The sequence below is a fragment of the Gekko japonicus genome, unplaced genomic scaffold, assembly GCF_001447785.1.
Source record: "Gekko japonicus isolate JY-2015 unplaced genomic scaffold, Gekko_japonicus_V1.1 scaffold2622, whole genome shotgun sequence".
Taxonomy (NCBI): Eukaryota; Metazoa; Chordata; class Lepidosauria; order Squamata; family Gekkonidae; genus Gekko; species Gekko japonicus.
The window spans coordinates 124150-140482 of record NW_015160916.1 but is presented as its reverse complement, the minus strand read 5'-3'; the positions used below and the strand labels follow the sequence as shown (position 1 = coordinate 140482).

At 43.4% G+C, this 16333-nt stretch overlaps 1 protein-coding gene across 1 annotated transcript in view; it reads left to right on the top strand.

The window, feature by feature from the left end:
* Positions 1 to 16333, top strand: part of LOC107121563 (cytoplasmic polyadenylation element-binding protein 2-like) — an 81061-nt gene that overhangs the window by 18144 nt on the left and 46584 nt on the right. Inside the window, exon 4 of the mRNA XM_015424492.1 lies at positions 6498 to 6588. Coding sequence (XP_015279978.1) covers positions 6498 to 6588 — 91 coding nt within the window. The remainder of the gene's footprint in view (positions 1 to 6497; positions 6589 to 16333) is intronic.

Genomic DNA, 16333 nt, shown 5'->3' with positions numbered 1-16333 from the left:
ATGGGGTCGCGAAGAGTCGGACTCGACTGTGCGACTGAACAACAAGAAAAGGGAAGCTTTCTCCTTTCTGCCTTGAAGTTCGGAGGACACATACAGTCCCTGAGAATTTCATTGCACTTGGATGGGGAACAAAAAAAAAAAGTATTTCCTGTTACTCAAAAACGTCATTGTTTTGAAAACATGCTATAATTATATTAAAGAGTGCAATCTGTAACCTTCTCTGTTGAACTTGTCCTACATTGAGTTGATTAGTATTCCTAAGTGAATTATGTGCTGAGCATGGGTAAGGATGCTCTTCTGCCTATCGATAAGGAAGTTGTGTTCTTTCAAAGATCTCACCATAGTGGCTTTATCCTTATAAACTTGTCCCCTCAATGGAGAATGCACAAGTAAAGCATCCCTTTGAGGGTGGAGAAGACTCCCGGTGCCACTGCAAAAAAAAAGAGTCCTTAACTGACAGTGGGTGCCTGTGTATGTAGGCTTCAGCTATTCTCCAAAAGGGATGGCTGTATACGTATATGGACATATTCCTCCTTGCAGTCAATGGGACCATGTTACTCATTGAGGAATTTCAGACGATATAATCTGGAAGAGGAACGGTTCCCAAACGGTTTCTGGTCTGTCATTTCAGACAGAACCGTTTTAGAACTGGTTCCCTACCGGAATATATTTTTAATTTCACACACAAACACTTCTGTCCCGTTTAGGAAACGGGGCTGAAGCGTTTTACCTGTCAACTGCTTCCAAGTAGTCTTCAGTTTCCTCTCCCAGTTCCAATGTGCTTTTTCCCGCTGTTTTTCACCCGCACGGGTGATCTCCGGTTGTTGGGGTTTTTTTGGGAACGTTCGCTTTATAGCACTATAACAGTATAATGCAACAGCATTATATCAACCCCATTGGAATGCCTGGAGTATTGGTTATAGTGCTATAGCGCTCTAAAGCGAACGTAAAAAAGAAGCTGGAAATTGCCCGTGCGGGCGAAAAACGGCAGGGAAAAAGCGGTGCAGTCTGAAATGGCAAACCGCTTCAGATCCAACTCTTTACCAGAAGGGGAAAGCCATGTGTGAAATGGCAGCCCTATCCCGGTTTACTCCACGACGGATCAAAAACGGCTTCAAAACGGGTTAAAAAGGGTAATGTGAAATTCCTCATTGTGTCTTTCTTTGGACATCACCTGTGGATGGGTGCTGTCTCCATTCATAAATATCTGTGTTTGAGAAATGCGCTCAGGAATTTTTAAGTTCAGTATTGCTCTCCAGTCCATGTTTCTTCTTGGGGACTGTGAGAAGATACGGAGTAAATTCCTGAAGGTAATAATAAGAGTGGCTTTGTTGCCTGCTGTTGAATAGATGTTGAAGTGCTTTTAGGATGTGGTGATGTTTCTTTGGATGTCAGGATCTGGGAGAGTCCACAAAGGAAGGCCAACAAATTCTGTGGCAAATTGTACTTTACTGCCTGTTGCCCATCTGTATATGAGCGGTTGGTCCACCTTTGGTGAAACTGTTGGAGTTATCCCTCATAGGAATGGGCCTAGCATCAGTTGGCGTATTAGAATCTGTTGGATCAGTTGTTGCTAGCATTATTGTTGCCTTGAGAGAACTCTTTGTTATGGGCCGGTCCTGACTTGTTTCTTTGTCTGAGTTTGAACCAGATTTCTTTATGGGTGCAAAGTAAAATGCACTGGTTCCAAAAGGAATTAAAGGGCTGGTTTCTCTGGCATTGGTCTTCCTGTGTGCCAGCCTTAAGTATAACCCCCCTTACCATTTTCTTAACCATAGTTTCCACTAAAATATCACAGATGTTGCATCTGAATCACCCCCCACCCCCCAAAAAAGGGAAGGATGGACACTAAACTGAGCTTGGAATAATAATCTGCATCCTAAGATTCAACCACAGGTGATTTCTGGCTGTCACATCTGAATGGTTCCTGATGAGAAACTCAGAGCATCTAAGCTCATATCTGCCATGATTTGAGGCAGCCTTTAGGAGTCTGAATTTACCCTCCCTTTTATCCAGTATCAGTTGAAGGAGGCCCTGTCAAAAAGGGAGGCGGTAGCAGAGGGCCCTGATCACATGGGCGCCGAGGAGGGCAAATTCAAACCGGTCCTTGAGGGACCCTTCTCCGTCCTTGAACATGAGTGTACCTGGCATGAGAGCCAGGATGGGTACGTCCACCAGATGAATCTGTAACAAATCCATGGCGTTGTTAGGCAATGTGTAATTTTTTTGGTATAGACCATATTTTGTCTATTGGAAAGAAGGGATGCAGATTCCTCTTTCATTTGCCTTTCAGAGAATTCCAGAAATGGAACCACTCTTCTGACCCCTAGAAGCCTGGGGGGAAATTCTTAAGTCCCCTTAAGATTTGCCTTTTTGGAATCTCCTCCAGTTTGACTGGGATTTTCATATAGTTCCAGGACTGATGGCCTTGATCAGGTTGCCCTGATTATAGAAACTTTTCGACTGTTAAGGTTCCAATGTTGACTTCCGGTTTATGGTGGCGCGCTGAGCAGACTCACCTCCCGGACCTTCCGGGGGTGAAGCTGCGTACCAGCAGAAAGGAGGGGGGGCGAGGCATCACTACCCCCCCAGGAGCCCGGGGAAAGGCTCCTGGCCAGGGGACTTATGAGAGGTTGCCTCTTCGCCAGCGCGATGCTGGGGAATTGAGGCGCTTCTCTGTCCCAACGGTCCCTCTGCTGAGTGTCCGAACGGAACTAGTGACGCTGACCGGGACAAGCGCTGGAGATCGAGCGGCTAAAACGGAGGCTAAGCGAGGTCGTATGACCGAATATGAACAGTGAGTTGGACTAAAGCGTATTTGATATTTAAAAAGAAAGCTCCCCACCCCACGGACTAGAAGTAAAGCGAGCGGGGGAGGGGCCCCTCCCTTGTGCATAAACTTAAAAGCGAGACGGGGGGGAGTGGAAGCAAAAGCATTAAAATCTGTTGGGAAAGACTTATCAAGGTGCATATGAGCGCATATTCAGAGACTTTAAAATTTTTGCAAAAGTAAAAAGTTCTCTTTTTTGTTTTCTCTTCCATATCTCTTGTGTGATAAATAATCCTCTTGAGTAAGCTTTCAAGGTGTCCCATACTATGTTTAATGGCATATTTTCTGTTTTATTTATTTTTAAAAACTCTTTTATCTCTAGCTTAATTTTTGTTACAATTTTTTTGTCCATTAATAGCCTCATATTTAATCTCCATTTCGACGGCCTCCCACTTTCTTTTAGTGCTATCCACATTGGGTTGTGGTCGGCGAAAGTACTGGGTAGTATTTCTGCTTCCAGTAACTCCTTTGCCATATTTGCATTTATCCATATCATGTCTATTCTAGACCATGATCTGTGCCTGTGAGAGAAGTAAGTATAATCTCTCTTTTGAGGATTTTTTTGTCCTCCAGCTATCTATCATATTAAATTCTTCTGCCACCATTAGAAAACTCGTAGGCAGTCCTGGGCCTAGTTTTTTGTTCCCCCCCCCCCCCCATCCTCTTTTGGATCTAGAACTGCATTGAAATCACCTACTATACATATATTTTCCGGATTTTCACTTATTAGTATGTTTTTAAGCTCTTTTTTCATTGTAGTTTGTAGTCCTTATATAAAATGCAATTAAAAAATCCCCTTCGGGGGGCCAAAAAAAAAAAGGTTCCAATGTTTCTTTCTCAGAAATTTCCATATTCTCTCTGCCTGGCAGTGAAACCAGTTTCGAATTTGGCATTCATTGCTTAACCAGGAACCGTAATTCTCTATGGCTGCAGTTTCTACAGATTGCGAAAGCTGCAGAGCAGCTGATTAAATGGGAGTGTGGAGAAGTGATATATGCTAGCTATGTCTTCAGGTTCCCTCCAAAGCTGCATCAGTACAAATTTTCGCCTAGTGTACATGATTGTAAATAGCAGCCTGCTCTGTGCTGACTTGGTTAATGTTCAGATTAATGTTCAGATTCCACATACAGATTTTCTTAATTTACTTGCCTTATCAATTGCTGAGGTGAGTTTTAGTATGGGGTAATAAGAATTTCCTGATTGGTCTTTGGTGTAGCAACAGTCCCAAGTGCAAGAGAAAATCAGATTGGCCTGTTTTTGAGGGCTGTTTTTCACCTTTCCATGTTTTGATCCCCAGTACAAACCATTCTGAATTCTGTGTAGCCTTTAGCAAAACTTCTTTGAGTCAGAGCTGGAGATGGAGGCTATGGTATACTTTAGCAAGGCAATCTGGTTTTCATTGTTCTTCATAATATGCATGCAGTCTCATCATTTTTGAGTGTCATCTAATCCATGCTAGATTATGGGAATGGTATCTGTATTTTGCCCTTTGGATATTGACGTTAGATTTGCTGAACACTGCTTATTTCTTGCTACTGCATTCAGTAATTTTGTGCCCTATAGACTTTGCCAGTAATAGCAAAACTGCTCAGGTATTTTTACTGGGTGAACGGTACCCTTGCAATAGCTACATTGGCTGCCTTGTCAAAGAATCTTTAACATAAATGAAGGGCTTTCTTCCATTCCTACCCCAAGATTATAGACGGCCCTGGCAGATAGCTTCAGTGGGGCATGCAAACTGAATTTTCATGCCGCCTGTGACCTTTTTGAGTTCTGCGGAAAATGAAAATGATGGCATTCTTGGGGCCCACGTAAATGCCAGGCTGTCTCTTTCATAAGGTCACCAGGTCTGGGTTGGGAAATTCCTGGGGGTTTGGGGACTGAGGAGGGTGGAGTTGGGGAGGAGAAGGACTTCAGCGGGGTATTGATCCCGTAGAGTCCACCTTCCAAAGCGGTCGCTTTCTCCAGGTGAACTGATCTCTGTCGCCTGGAGATCAGTTGTAATAGCAGGAGATCTCCAGCCACTACCTGGAGGTTGGCAGCTCTCCTCTTTCAGGAGCCTACCCAGGCATCCATACTGCACTTCTGTGGAAGGAGAAGTTTAAATAACGTTTCTCTACTTTGTATTTGAAAGATGTACAGGGGGGTCAGGCATCAGTGTATTTGGAATTTCATTTAATTTTGTATGTTTTAAATATGGATTTGTAAGCTTCCTTGAGCCACAGGCAAAGGTGAGGTATAAATATTTTAATCAGTAAATGTAAATAAACCTATCCATTGAGATTCTCAGAGGACCATTTGCAATCTCTGCACTGCATTAAGTTGGAAATCTTAGTTTTATGTTAAGAAATAAGAGATACAGGGATTAAATCTAAGCAGTTGAGTCCAAGGAGTCCACTGCTTAAATGAAGATGTAAAAATCTTGGAAATTTTGAAGCCGTGGAAGAAGTTAGTTATCCATTTTTGTCCAAGAAATGTTAGTGGAAAATTGAAATATAATTCAATAATTACTTTAATAACCTAAAATCCATCATTTATAAATCAGCGTAGAACATTGTACTGTGTGGCATATTTATAATATTTAAAAGTTATACAAGCACCATTGTGAATAATATATCCAGTATCAGAGAGGGCTCTCTGATACTATGCTTCTGTAGGACATGTATCTTTCTGACATCTGTATGTTACAGGATACACCAGAGTTATCTGTTATTTAATGCTACAGATTTGCTTACATAAAATATTTCATACTAAACATTTTAAATGAGTAAAGCATTTTCATAAAGCATTTCACTCATTCCAAAAGAGAAAATGTTTGGTTTTTTTCACTGCTCCCCAGAATTTCTGATTTTTTTGGGGGGGGGGGGATTCTCAGGCAGGGAATAGGCAAGGGGAAAATAGTGTTTTCTCTAATTTTCTTGGCTTTTTTCCCCTGGCCTTCAACGTCTCTCTCTGTGTAAACCATCAGTAGTGTGTCAACGGGATGCTAAAAGTAATATATGTTTTGTTATTCTTATTACAGGGCAGTGACAAATATTGTTAGATCAGACATAATTAGTGCAGGATAATATGTTAGACTGTATTAATGGTTAGGATCCAGCAGCTAGAAGCCCATGGGGTAAAACTGGTTCTGAGAGACATTTCCCCCCATTGGCATACCCGTTCTATCCTTATACTTCAGAATGGCCCAGCAGGAAAACTAGTTACTGATCAAGAAGTACACGACCAGTGATATTTTTTCACCCTCTCTTTCTTACCAATTCTCCCTATTATTTTTCCTGAAGTTTTTTCAATAATGTGTAATATATTAGTGAGAAGACCAGGAAAATAATAACTAGTCCTTCTTACACTGAACAATGAAGAGCTTGTAGCGATCAAGATTAATATGTTGTACTATTATGCTCTGAACAGGTTTGCCTAGATGGTTCTGGTTACACAATCAAACATTTTTACTGTGATTGACTGCTGTATGTTCTTTATAGTTCTCCAATGTTATAATCATGAGAGACAGAGACTGTTCCCGTCTGTATATTCTAATATATTGCAAGTATATGATGGCAGAATAGAAGATAATCCAAATTCCTAGGTAGATGTTGGAACTTTTCACATAAACACATTAGTTGTTCCTTGGTTCTAGCTCTAATGCTAAGGATTTGTTCTCTTCTAGGATCGAAACAGAATGTATGACAGTCTGAACATGCACTCATTGGAGAATTCCCTTATTGATATAATGAGAGCTGAGCATGATCCTCTTAAAGGTATGTTAGTATGGAGCTCATTCTGGTTTGCTGTATTCTTGTTCTGAAAAAAAATATCATGGGATATATTAAGTCAGTGTTGAACTTGGGCCACATGCCAACATCATGACAGATTTGCTTTTGATGGGCATAAATGCAGCTTGTCTTCATATTTGTGCCCTTCATCCCTACTACTCCCCCTTGTGTACAGAGTATGGCTGAATGCATCCTGGTTTGTAAAGTGTTATCTTAAACCCAAGTTAGTCATGATGTCCAAATATAGGTGCCTGGGCAAATTGGAGTTTGTTCCTTCTCACAAACACGGATTCTAAATCACAGTTCATCTTCCTCTTCTGCGCAGTCCCACACTGGGGGAGGGGACTGTGAACAGACAGGCTTGCCATAGCAGATCTTCTTCTAGCTTAGAATCCTTAGGGACATTTGCGTGGCCATTAGAACTGTTGTAAATGTCTCCATCCCAACGTTCGCATAGTCCAGCGGCACAATGCCCCTTTCTCTCTCAGTTCCTTCTTGGCCGGGAAGGAGTAGATCTGTCTTCTAGTGTTCGGGAGACATTGTATCAGTTAAGAAGGTAATTGACAAATGGTCCCTAAAGAGCGGCCCATAGGAAGAAATCCCTCCAGAGCTTGGCTGTTGCAACAGCAATTGCTGCTGGTGTTTCGAGAGAGAGATCAAATTCTCTAATGGATCAGATGAGCTTGTTTAAGAAATGTGCCCAGTGTGGAGCAGAGATGGCACAGACAGATGTACATGGCCTGTGCGTGTTATGCCTGGGCAAAGGACACAATATGTCAAATTGCAAGGTTTGTCAGCCATTTACAAATAAGACTCACTCTGAAAGAGCACCTAAACTGAAGGCATTGTTATAGGAGAAAGCCCTACAGGCTTCAGAGAAGCTGGCCTCTCAAGCTGCTGAGAGATCAAAGGCTCCATCTGTCATCTCCATGAAGTGGGCTCCATCGGCCCTGAGCGGATATAAAGCTTCAGCCACCAGTTGATCCAGATCCCCTTCAGTGCCGAGAAGTCTCTCGGAGCTGTCGGCCAATAAGGTGAAGAGCAAAAGGAAGCATAGAGAGGTTGGGAAACCAGGGGCGAAACATCACTGCAATAAGTTGGCTCTGAGTAAGGAACAAAGATAGGAGACGGAACCACCTCCCAAGCCTCTGCTTAGAACACCATTGGTGCAATCAGTCTCCCCAGAACTGTCACTGTCAGAAGGAGAGATCGGGACCGATCTAGTCCTTCCACTGGAGCTGTGGCATCAACAGAGACCAGCACAATCAGCTCCGTAGCCAGCAGCTGTTCCGCTTATGGTGCCATGGCCTCACTACCTGCAAAACTGGAGTCAATATAATAAAATAACTCCAGGAACGGAACAGCTGAATATTTGTTGCCCTCCAGGGGTTTCTGTAGCATGTCAACATGGGCCAAGATCCCTGGACCCAAGATTTTACTCAGAGGAGGAGTCAAATGAATATGTCATTTTGTCAGATAGAGGACCTGAAGCTCCATCGGAATCAGTTCCTGAAGAGAGGTCAGAGGCCCTTCCATCAAAGCTGATCAGCGTATCCACCCCATATAGGTTTTCCCAGCAACAGCAGTAGTTTGGAAGACAAAGGCAAGGGGCTAGGCTTAAGTCTGTCCAGGAACAGGGTGGGAAGGAGCTGCACTCTCAGGGCAAAGGAGCATTCTGTTCACTGCAGCATGACTCTGAGAAGTCATATAGCTTTTTAAACAGATTGATAGCTTATTTTGAAGTTTGATCTGTTACAATGGATAAATGGGTACTTAGTATTGTTAGAAAGAGTTGTATGTTAAGAGTTTAATTCATTACCAAGAACACAAGTGGTTAAAGTTGTGAATAAAGTATTCCCCCGGTTGCAAAAGGAAGTATATCAGCTTATGTTTAAAAGAGCGGTAAAAGTAATAGATGCCCCAGATGAACCCACTGGGTTTTACTCCCATTTCTTTCTAGTACAGAAGGAAGAGGGGGGGAATAGACCAATCTTAGATTTGAGGATGTAAAACAAATTCTTGAAGGTATCTAAATTTCATATGACATCATTGATGCAAGTGTTGCTATTGCTGAGGAGGGAGTTATTATTGCAGTATTAGACCTGAAGGACGCATATTTTCATATTGCAATGCATAAGGGGCATAGGAAATACCAGAGATTCAAATACGCAGGGAGAGTATTTCAATATACTGTGTTACCATTTGGGTTGGCACCCACACCCACAAAATGCATGGCACTGATTGTGGCCCAATTACATGTGAAGGGCTGTACCATATATCTCTATTTCGATGACTGGTTGTCGTAGCTAAATGTAGAGAACAGTTGGAAGATGGTTTAAAATTGGTCACTGATACTTGTGAAAGGTTGGGCTTAGTGATAAACTGGAAGAAATCTAAATTGGAAACTATGCAAAAAGTTCAGTTTATTGATATAGTTCTAGATGCAAAGTTAGGAAAAGGAGTCCTACCTCCAGATAGGGGAGCAATCATTAAAGCTATGGCTAGACGCTTCATGGTGAACCATTTTCAAACTGCGCATTCTATACAGCATTTGTTAGGCCTAATGGCCTCTACAATGGCTGTTCTTCCCCCTAGCTAGATTATATATCAGACCAATTCAGTTGTGGTTCTTGCAACGTTTTAGACCAATGTTACATTCCCAACACAAAAAATTCTCTATCCCTTGAAAGGTGACCAGAATGTTATCTAGGTGGACAGATGAGCAATATCTGTTTATGGGTGCATCATTTGGGTTTAATCCCCATGAAGTGGTGGTAACTACAGATGCATCATTAGAAGGCTGGGGTGCACACTGTTGTGACCAGTTGGTTCAGGGCAGATGGCATCAAGGAGAGAGAGAACTCCATAGAAATATTCTGGAATTAAAAGTGATTAAGCATGCTCTAACTTCTTTCACAGATATGTTTTGGGGAAAATTGGTGCTCATTCAAATGCACAATACTTCAGCCATGTATTACCTAAACCAACAGGGAGGTACTGGGTCCCGACTCACGTCAGTGGAAGCAGCAGAGATTTGGCATTGGGCGGTGCAGCATGGAGTGGGCCTCCAAGCCATCCATATTGCAGGCAGTCAGAATGGTCAAGCAGAGTATCTCAGTGGGGCCCTGACTGTGAACCACGAATGGTCCATTCTAAACAGTTACTTACACCCTATATTCCAGAGGTGGGGCACCCAGGAGGTAGATTTGTTTGCAACAAGGGTGAATATGTTCAGTAGCAGGAAGAGATTCTCTCTCTTTGGGGGTGTTAGCCAAATTGCCTTATATTATTAATTAGTATAGGTAAAGTTATGATTATTAATGGGCAATAGGCAAATTAGGGTTCTCACCAATGTATACAGAAGTCCCACCCTTGCTGTAAGTATCTGAACAGACAGAGACTGGATTCAGTAAAATATAATGTCTCTTTACTGAGAGATATATATCATTCAAACAATACACAACCACACACACATTTATACATATGCTAGGAAATAAAGATAGATCCTTAACACAGTTGCTTTAGCAGGATATTCTTTGGTTTGACAATATTTACCTGGTCCGAAGAGATGAAGCTTGCCAAATGGAAAAATAAGGGAATACTAGAAAAATGGGGATTATACTAGGAAAATGGAGTGTGCAGACTGACCAGCAGAAAGCACAAGGTAGGCCTTAGCTGCAGACTAAAAGCCTGGGGTAGGATGGGTAGCAGATTGCTACAAGGATGAGAGTCAGAGAGTATAGCGGTCGTTGAGGGGGTGTAGAGAGAGAGAGCACATGGCCGGCTGTCCCCTTTTATAAGGTGGGTTTGGGAGGCTGGGCCAGGCTAGCCACATGTCCCTTGGGGGTGGCTTCAGGTGGTCACATGTCCTAGTCACATGACTTGGCCCACCTCCTCTGGGGTGTCACATGGGGAGGGCTTGCTGGACTCCTCCCTTGACACAGTCCCTCTCTGATTAGTTTATGCAGTGGAAGTGAGGGGCTTAGCTTGGACAATGATTGATGCAATTAAGCTGGTAGCCCAAAGACACCTGATTAGCATGATGATTGAGTCAGCAGCTAGCATTGATTGTCCTCTTTTGTCTTGAGACTGCAGAACCGGTTCTCCAGGTGGGTAGGTGGGTTGCCGAGCTAATTCCTTTGTTAAGGAAAAACTTAATCCTTTGACGAAGTTGTTGGGGGGGAGAACATGCCAGGTGAAGGTGAAGTAAGTTCTTTGTTTGAACAGCCAAAGCAAATGACTGCTGGCCTGGCTCTTTGTGTGTGTACAGGAACATCTCTGAAAGGGAGTGACTTGGGATCCATGTTCTCAGGCTCTTGCTGGTACATATCTGGCATCTCAGTCTGGTCACCAATCATCATAGTCCCTTGGCACACATTAGACATAGTTCATAAACAGGGCAAAAAGCTCCTTGCTGGCTAACAGGGGACACCGTCCAGCTTCAATAGGTGGGGAAGCTCTTTTACACTTTCCTTCCCATTCCACTAATGTGGAGAGTGGTGGCAAAGATCGTTCAGGAGAACTCAGATTTTGTTTTGATTGCTCCCTTCTGGCCAAGACAAATGTGATTTACCAGCCTAAAACAGTTGTGCAAAGGGCTGTACATTCACTTACCATTAGTTTTCAGTCTGTTTAGTATAGGGCAGGAAAGACATCACAACCTGGCAAATTTACATTTGACAGATTGGAGGAGTCTACCCAGGAGTTCGGGTGCTCTTCCGGTGTTAAAGAAGTACTGATACAAGCAAGAAAGCCGGCGACAAGATGCTCATACAGCAATAAGTGGAGCAGGTTTGGGGAATGGTCATTAGCTAAAGGCGCTTTGCTCAAAAGGGCACCTCTAGCTCTTTATTAGAGTATCTACTCGAGTTGAAAGGAAAAGAGCTTGTCTCACTCGTCTGGAAGGTATCTCAGCATACCATCCCATGATTCAGGGTTAAATGGTTTTCTCACATAGTTTGTCTAAGAAATTTCTTAAAGGCCTACTTAATCCCAATCCTCCAAGACTAATACAACAATGATCATTGTCATTAGTATTGACTCAGTTAATGGCCAAGCCATTTGAACCATTGGCAACAACGTAGCAATTATGTCAGCAAGGTGAGTAAGTGAATTAGCCACGTTGCATAAGGATTCTCCTTTCTTAAAGATATTTCAGGAAAGAAGCCTAGTTTACAGTTTCTTCCCAAGGTAGTTTCAAAGTTTCATTTGACTCAAGAAGTTATCTTACCAGATTTCCCCCCCCAACACCTGATTTTGAGGCAGAAAAAAGGCTGCATACACTTGATATTATAAGGGCAATATAATTTTACTTAGATAGGACAAAGAGATGTCTTTGTTCGTTATGTGGGGATTTTGAATGGAAAAAAGGCTTCATCACAGACTGTCTGGCAGCCTGGACTGACCCGAGCGGGGCCCCCGATCTCCCCAGGCACCCAGGGATGGGAGAGCCACCCACGGCCCCCGCACTGCAGATATCCCCTGACGCCCCCACGAGGCCCCTACAAGAGGTGAGGCCGCCTGCTACCTACCGCTGGCCTACCTGGGAAGAGAAGGGGGCTGCAGGCTTGCAGGCTCGCCACAAGGGGAGCCAGCGATAGGTGAGAAAGGGGAGGTCACAACCAAGCCTCTGAAGCCATTGGATGCAAACTGTGTTCTGCTGACATATTTGTAAGACACTATATGCTGGATCTGGATGCACGAAGGGAACTATCAGTGGGCAAAACTTTATTACAATCTATGTTTCAATGAAGTGCTATTTGATGAGCTTGTCCCGCCTCCTGAGTGGTGAGTTTGCTAAAAAGAGCCAGTTTGGTGTAGTGGTTAAGTGCGCAGAGTCTAATCTGGGAGAACCGGGTTTGATTCCCCACTCCTCCACTTGCACCGGCTGGATGACCTTGGGCAAGCCATAGCTCTGGCACAGCTGTTCTTGAAAAAAGAGCAGTTTCTTTCAGAGCTCTCTCAGCCTCACCTACCTCACAGGGTGTCTGTTGTGGGGAGGGGAAGGGAAGGGAAAGGAGTTTGTAAGCCTCTCTGAGACACCTTTGGGTAGTGAAGGGTGGGGTATAATCTCCTCTCTTCTCTTCTTCTTCTGAAATCCTAATGTGGCACTGCACAGAAGACAAAGATGAAAACTGGGTCGCACTTACTTGTAACTGATGTTCATTGAGGTCTTCTGTGCAGGCACACATTCCCTCCCACCTGCCCCGCTATGAGCTCACACCAAAGGATGCTTGTGGCGGCGAAGATGGCACTGAGGGAGAAAGGGGCATTGTGCCATTGGACTGTGTGACCATTGGGCGGGAGATGTTTACAACAGTTCCAGTGGGCATGCGGATGCTCCTAAGGATTCTAAGCTAGAAGATCTGCTGTGGCAGGCCTGCAGATTTGCAGTCCCTCTCAATGTGGGATTGCACAGAAGACCTCAATGAACATCAGTTACAGGTGGGTGCAACCCTGTTTTCAGTTCCACTTTAGAAATCCCCATTTGTGAGGAAGAAACAAATCCAGTTTGCCCAGGGACCTGCAGTTGAACACCATGGCAGATCAGAGTTTGACTGATTAATGCTTTGAAAACCAGTAAACTTGCAGTTCTGTTCTACACACGAAGGAAGGCATGAGGGAGTGTGGAAGCATAAGAATAACTGTGAGAAAACAGAAATTTGTGGCAATGTTTGAATGTGCCGTGTGTTCATACTGAATAATGCTAAATGGAGCCTCCCAAGGAATTATCATAAATGAGCCTTGGGCTTGTGTGCCCCTTCTTTCTCTCTCACTAACTCAGATAATGATTGGATTGGAGGGTTTTGTAGTAAAATAATTGAAAACATTTTTTTTCTTTCAGAAAAAGTAGAGGCTGTTCTCTTAACTTAACAAATCTCCTGAATCATGTTATCCCCCCCACTTTCTTTACATGGCTGGCTTATGTACACCATAGACAGGTTTGTCACCCATGTGGAGTCAGTCTCACACTGCTACATGCACAGTAATGTCAGAATGAACATACAAGGATCTCACAGTAATACCAACTTGAATTGGTTCAGTAATTAGATGACCTGACTGTTTCCACTCTACTCTCTGTTTAAACCAGAACATAGAAGAGTTCTTTCAATAAAGCAATTTATCTTCAGGCAGCCAGAACAGGATTTGAAATTCCTTAATTTACCGGGGGAGGGGGGGTTCCAGTGGAAAGCAGATTAAAACTTCCCTATACTTTCACTACCAGATACTTACCTTGTTTGCTGTTAGTATGGTGTTAATAAAAAAGGTCTCTTAGGTCTCAAGTTATAATTTGAGTGAAATCAAACTGTTATTGCATGCAATCCTGCAATGGTAGAAAGAATGCTTTTGAAATTTTTAAGCATGTGTTTCAGATTTAGCTTCTAAAAATGTCTGGACCTGGGGGTGTCGAACTCATTTTTATGAGGGCCAGATCTGACATAAATCGGACTTTGTCAGGCCGGCCTGTAAATAGGGTTGCCAACCTCTAGGTGGGGCCTGGGGATCTCCTGGAGTTACAACTGACCTCCAGATTTTAGCTCCCCTGCAGAAAATGGCTGCTTTGGAGGATGAGGTGCATGGAGTTAGACCTTGCTGACATCCCACCCCTTCCCCTAACTGTGCCGTCCTGGGGCCCCATACCCCAAATCTCTTGGTATTTCCCAACCCAGAATTGGCAAATATGGGAGCTTTCACACAGGTTGTGCCTCCAGTGCACAATGCAAAAGAAAACTACTCCGAAATATACAGCAATGTAATCTCTCTCTCTCTCTCTCTCTCTCTCTCTCTCTCTCTCTCTCACACACACACACACACACACACACACACACACACACACACACACAAAGCAGACTTAAAGAAACAGCTCCAGGAGACTCTGCTACTTCATTCAGTGCAATCAATACAAAAGAAAAATACCCCAAAGTACAGCAGTGTTACCAACCAAGCTCCCTCCCCTTTACACAGCAGACATAAGGGAATAAACAGCTCTACCCCCAGATCCACGTGGCTGGGAACTGGGAAAGCAGCCCTGCCCTCTGCTCTCTGCACTAAGCGGCAGCTCAGAAGGTTGAGGACAGGGAGGGGAGGGGGGACAAGAGCTGCGGGCTGGATTAAAGCCCTGGGCGGGCCACTTTTGGCCCGCGTGCCACATGTTTGACACCCTTGGTCTGGAATATTACTAAACATCTTTGTATGTGTGTTTAAATATATTGAATGTATGTCTTTACTATGTTCAAAGTTAAATTTTTGTTAGAAAACCAAGCTTTTAAAGAATACATTGCATTACAATAGGTAGTGTCATTGTAAGTACATCAAACGCACAGAGATCTTCTGGTTTCCAACACAAAGCTAAGTATGGACCGGAATATCCATTTTAAGTTAAAACTTGACAAAGTCTATGCCAGTGCTTTTAGAAATAGTGTTGCATTCATTTCACCATGATTCTAAAAGTGGTACTAGGGTTCTTGTCAGAAGAGTAGTTTACAAAAGTTTGTTCAGTTCTTTTTTATGTGTTGATATATCAAAAGAGAGACAATAACCTTACACCTTACTAAGTTGTTTCAAGCAAGATACATTATCTGTGCTGTTATCGTCCAAGGCTGGTGGACACCCTGGACTCCCCCCCCCCACCTGCTGAATGCTGCAGGGTTTCGTCATCACCCTGGGAGCCCCAGCATGATGGTGAACAGCTGGTCTTTTACCTGACGTCAGCAGAGAGCCAGGGAGCGTGGCCAGGTGGGGGGGGGTCCCAGCTGCTCAGCAGTGAGATACCCAGCATCTCCTCAAGTGTAGGGGCAGTGATAGTGTCCCCACAGCCCACAGCAGTGGCAAAAGCCAGCAGTGGCAAGGCGAGGAGCTTGCCTGTGGCGTGTGGCGAGGGGCCTGGTGACAGCAAAGAAGGGGCTTACCCTCCAGGCCGGCCCTAAGGATGGGCCAATCTCCAGCCTCACTCCCATGGTTCTGAGGAAGAGGGTGAAGACAGGCAGGAACTAAGCCTGGAGTATTAGTTGCCTAGCAAAAGCCACTGAGGGCATCAGTTTATTAAAGCTATAGGTGCTCCTTTTATCGTTTTGGGTTGTTGTTTGGTTGTTTTTTAACCTAGGTATTTTTTTTATTTCAAATTTTCTGCAAACCGGAGGCATTTTTCAGGTTTATTGAAAGATCTGTCTTGTCCATTCGCTGCTCCAGTCTCTAGATTTAAGTATCCTCAAGTGGGGCCACACTTAGCTTTCCATTGATATAAAATCTGTATTCCCAATCATCCGTGAATCAACACATCTTTATTTGTCACTGCCCTTCTTGAAGACAGGATTCTAAAAGTTGAAGAACTTGGTTGCATAATTGGGGATTACAGCAAATTTTCTTGATGTTTTAAAACATCAAAATAAATTAAAATATTCCTTAAAAAGTTTGGATTTGATGAAAAATAAATATCTGAAGTATTGCTTTTAGTTTGAAGAGAAACTTCAAATCCTGCATGTGGGTTTTCAGCCATTTGAAATTTCCCAGTGTGACTGAGTTAAGCAACTATACAGAAGTTTTCATACTGAACATAAAAAAGGCCTGAAGTAGTTAGCACTATTTCTGACTTTCTTGAAACAAAGAGGACCTTTATCCTCTTGGAGTCGATCCCAGAGCAGACTACAGATCTTATGACCAAAGAACTGAAGTTAAGAAGTTCTTTTTTTTCAGCTTTAAGTTGGGTCAAGGGTAGTATTTGCTCATGGAG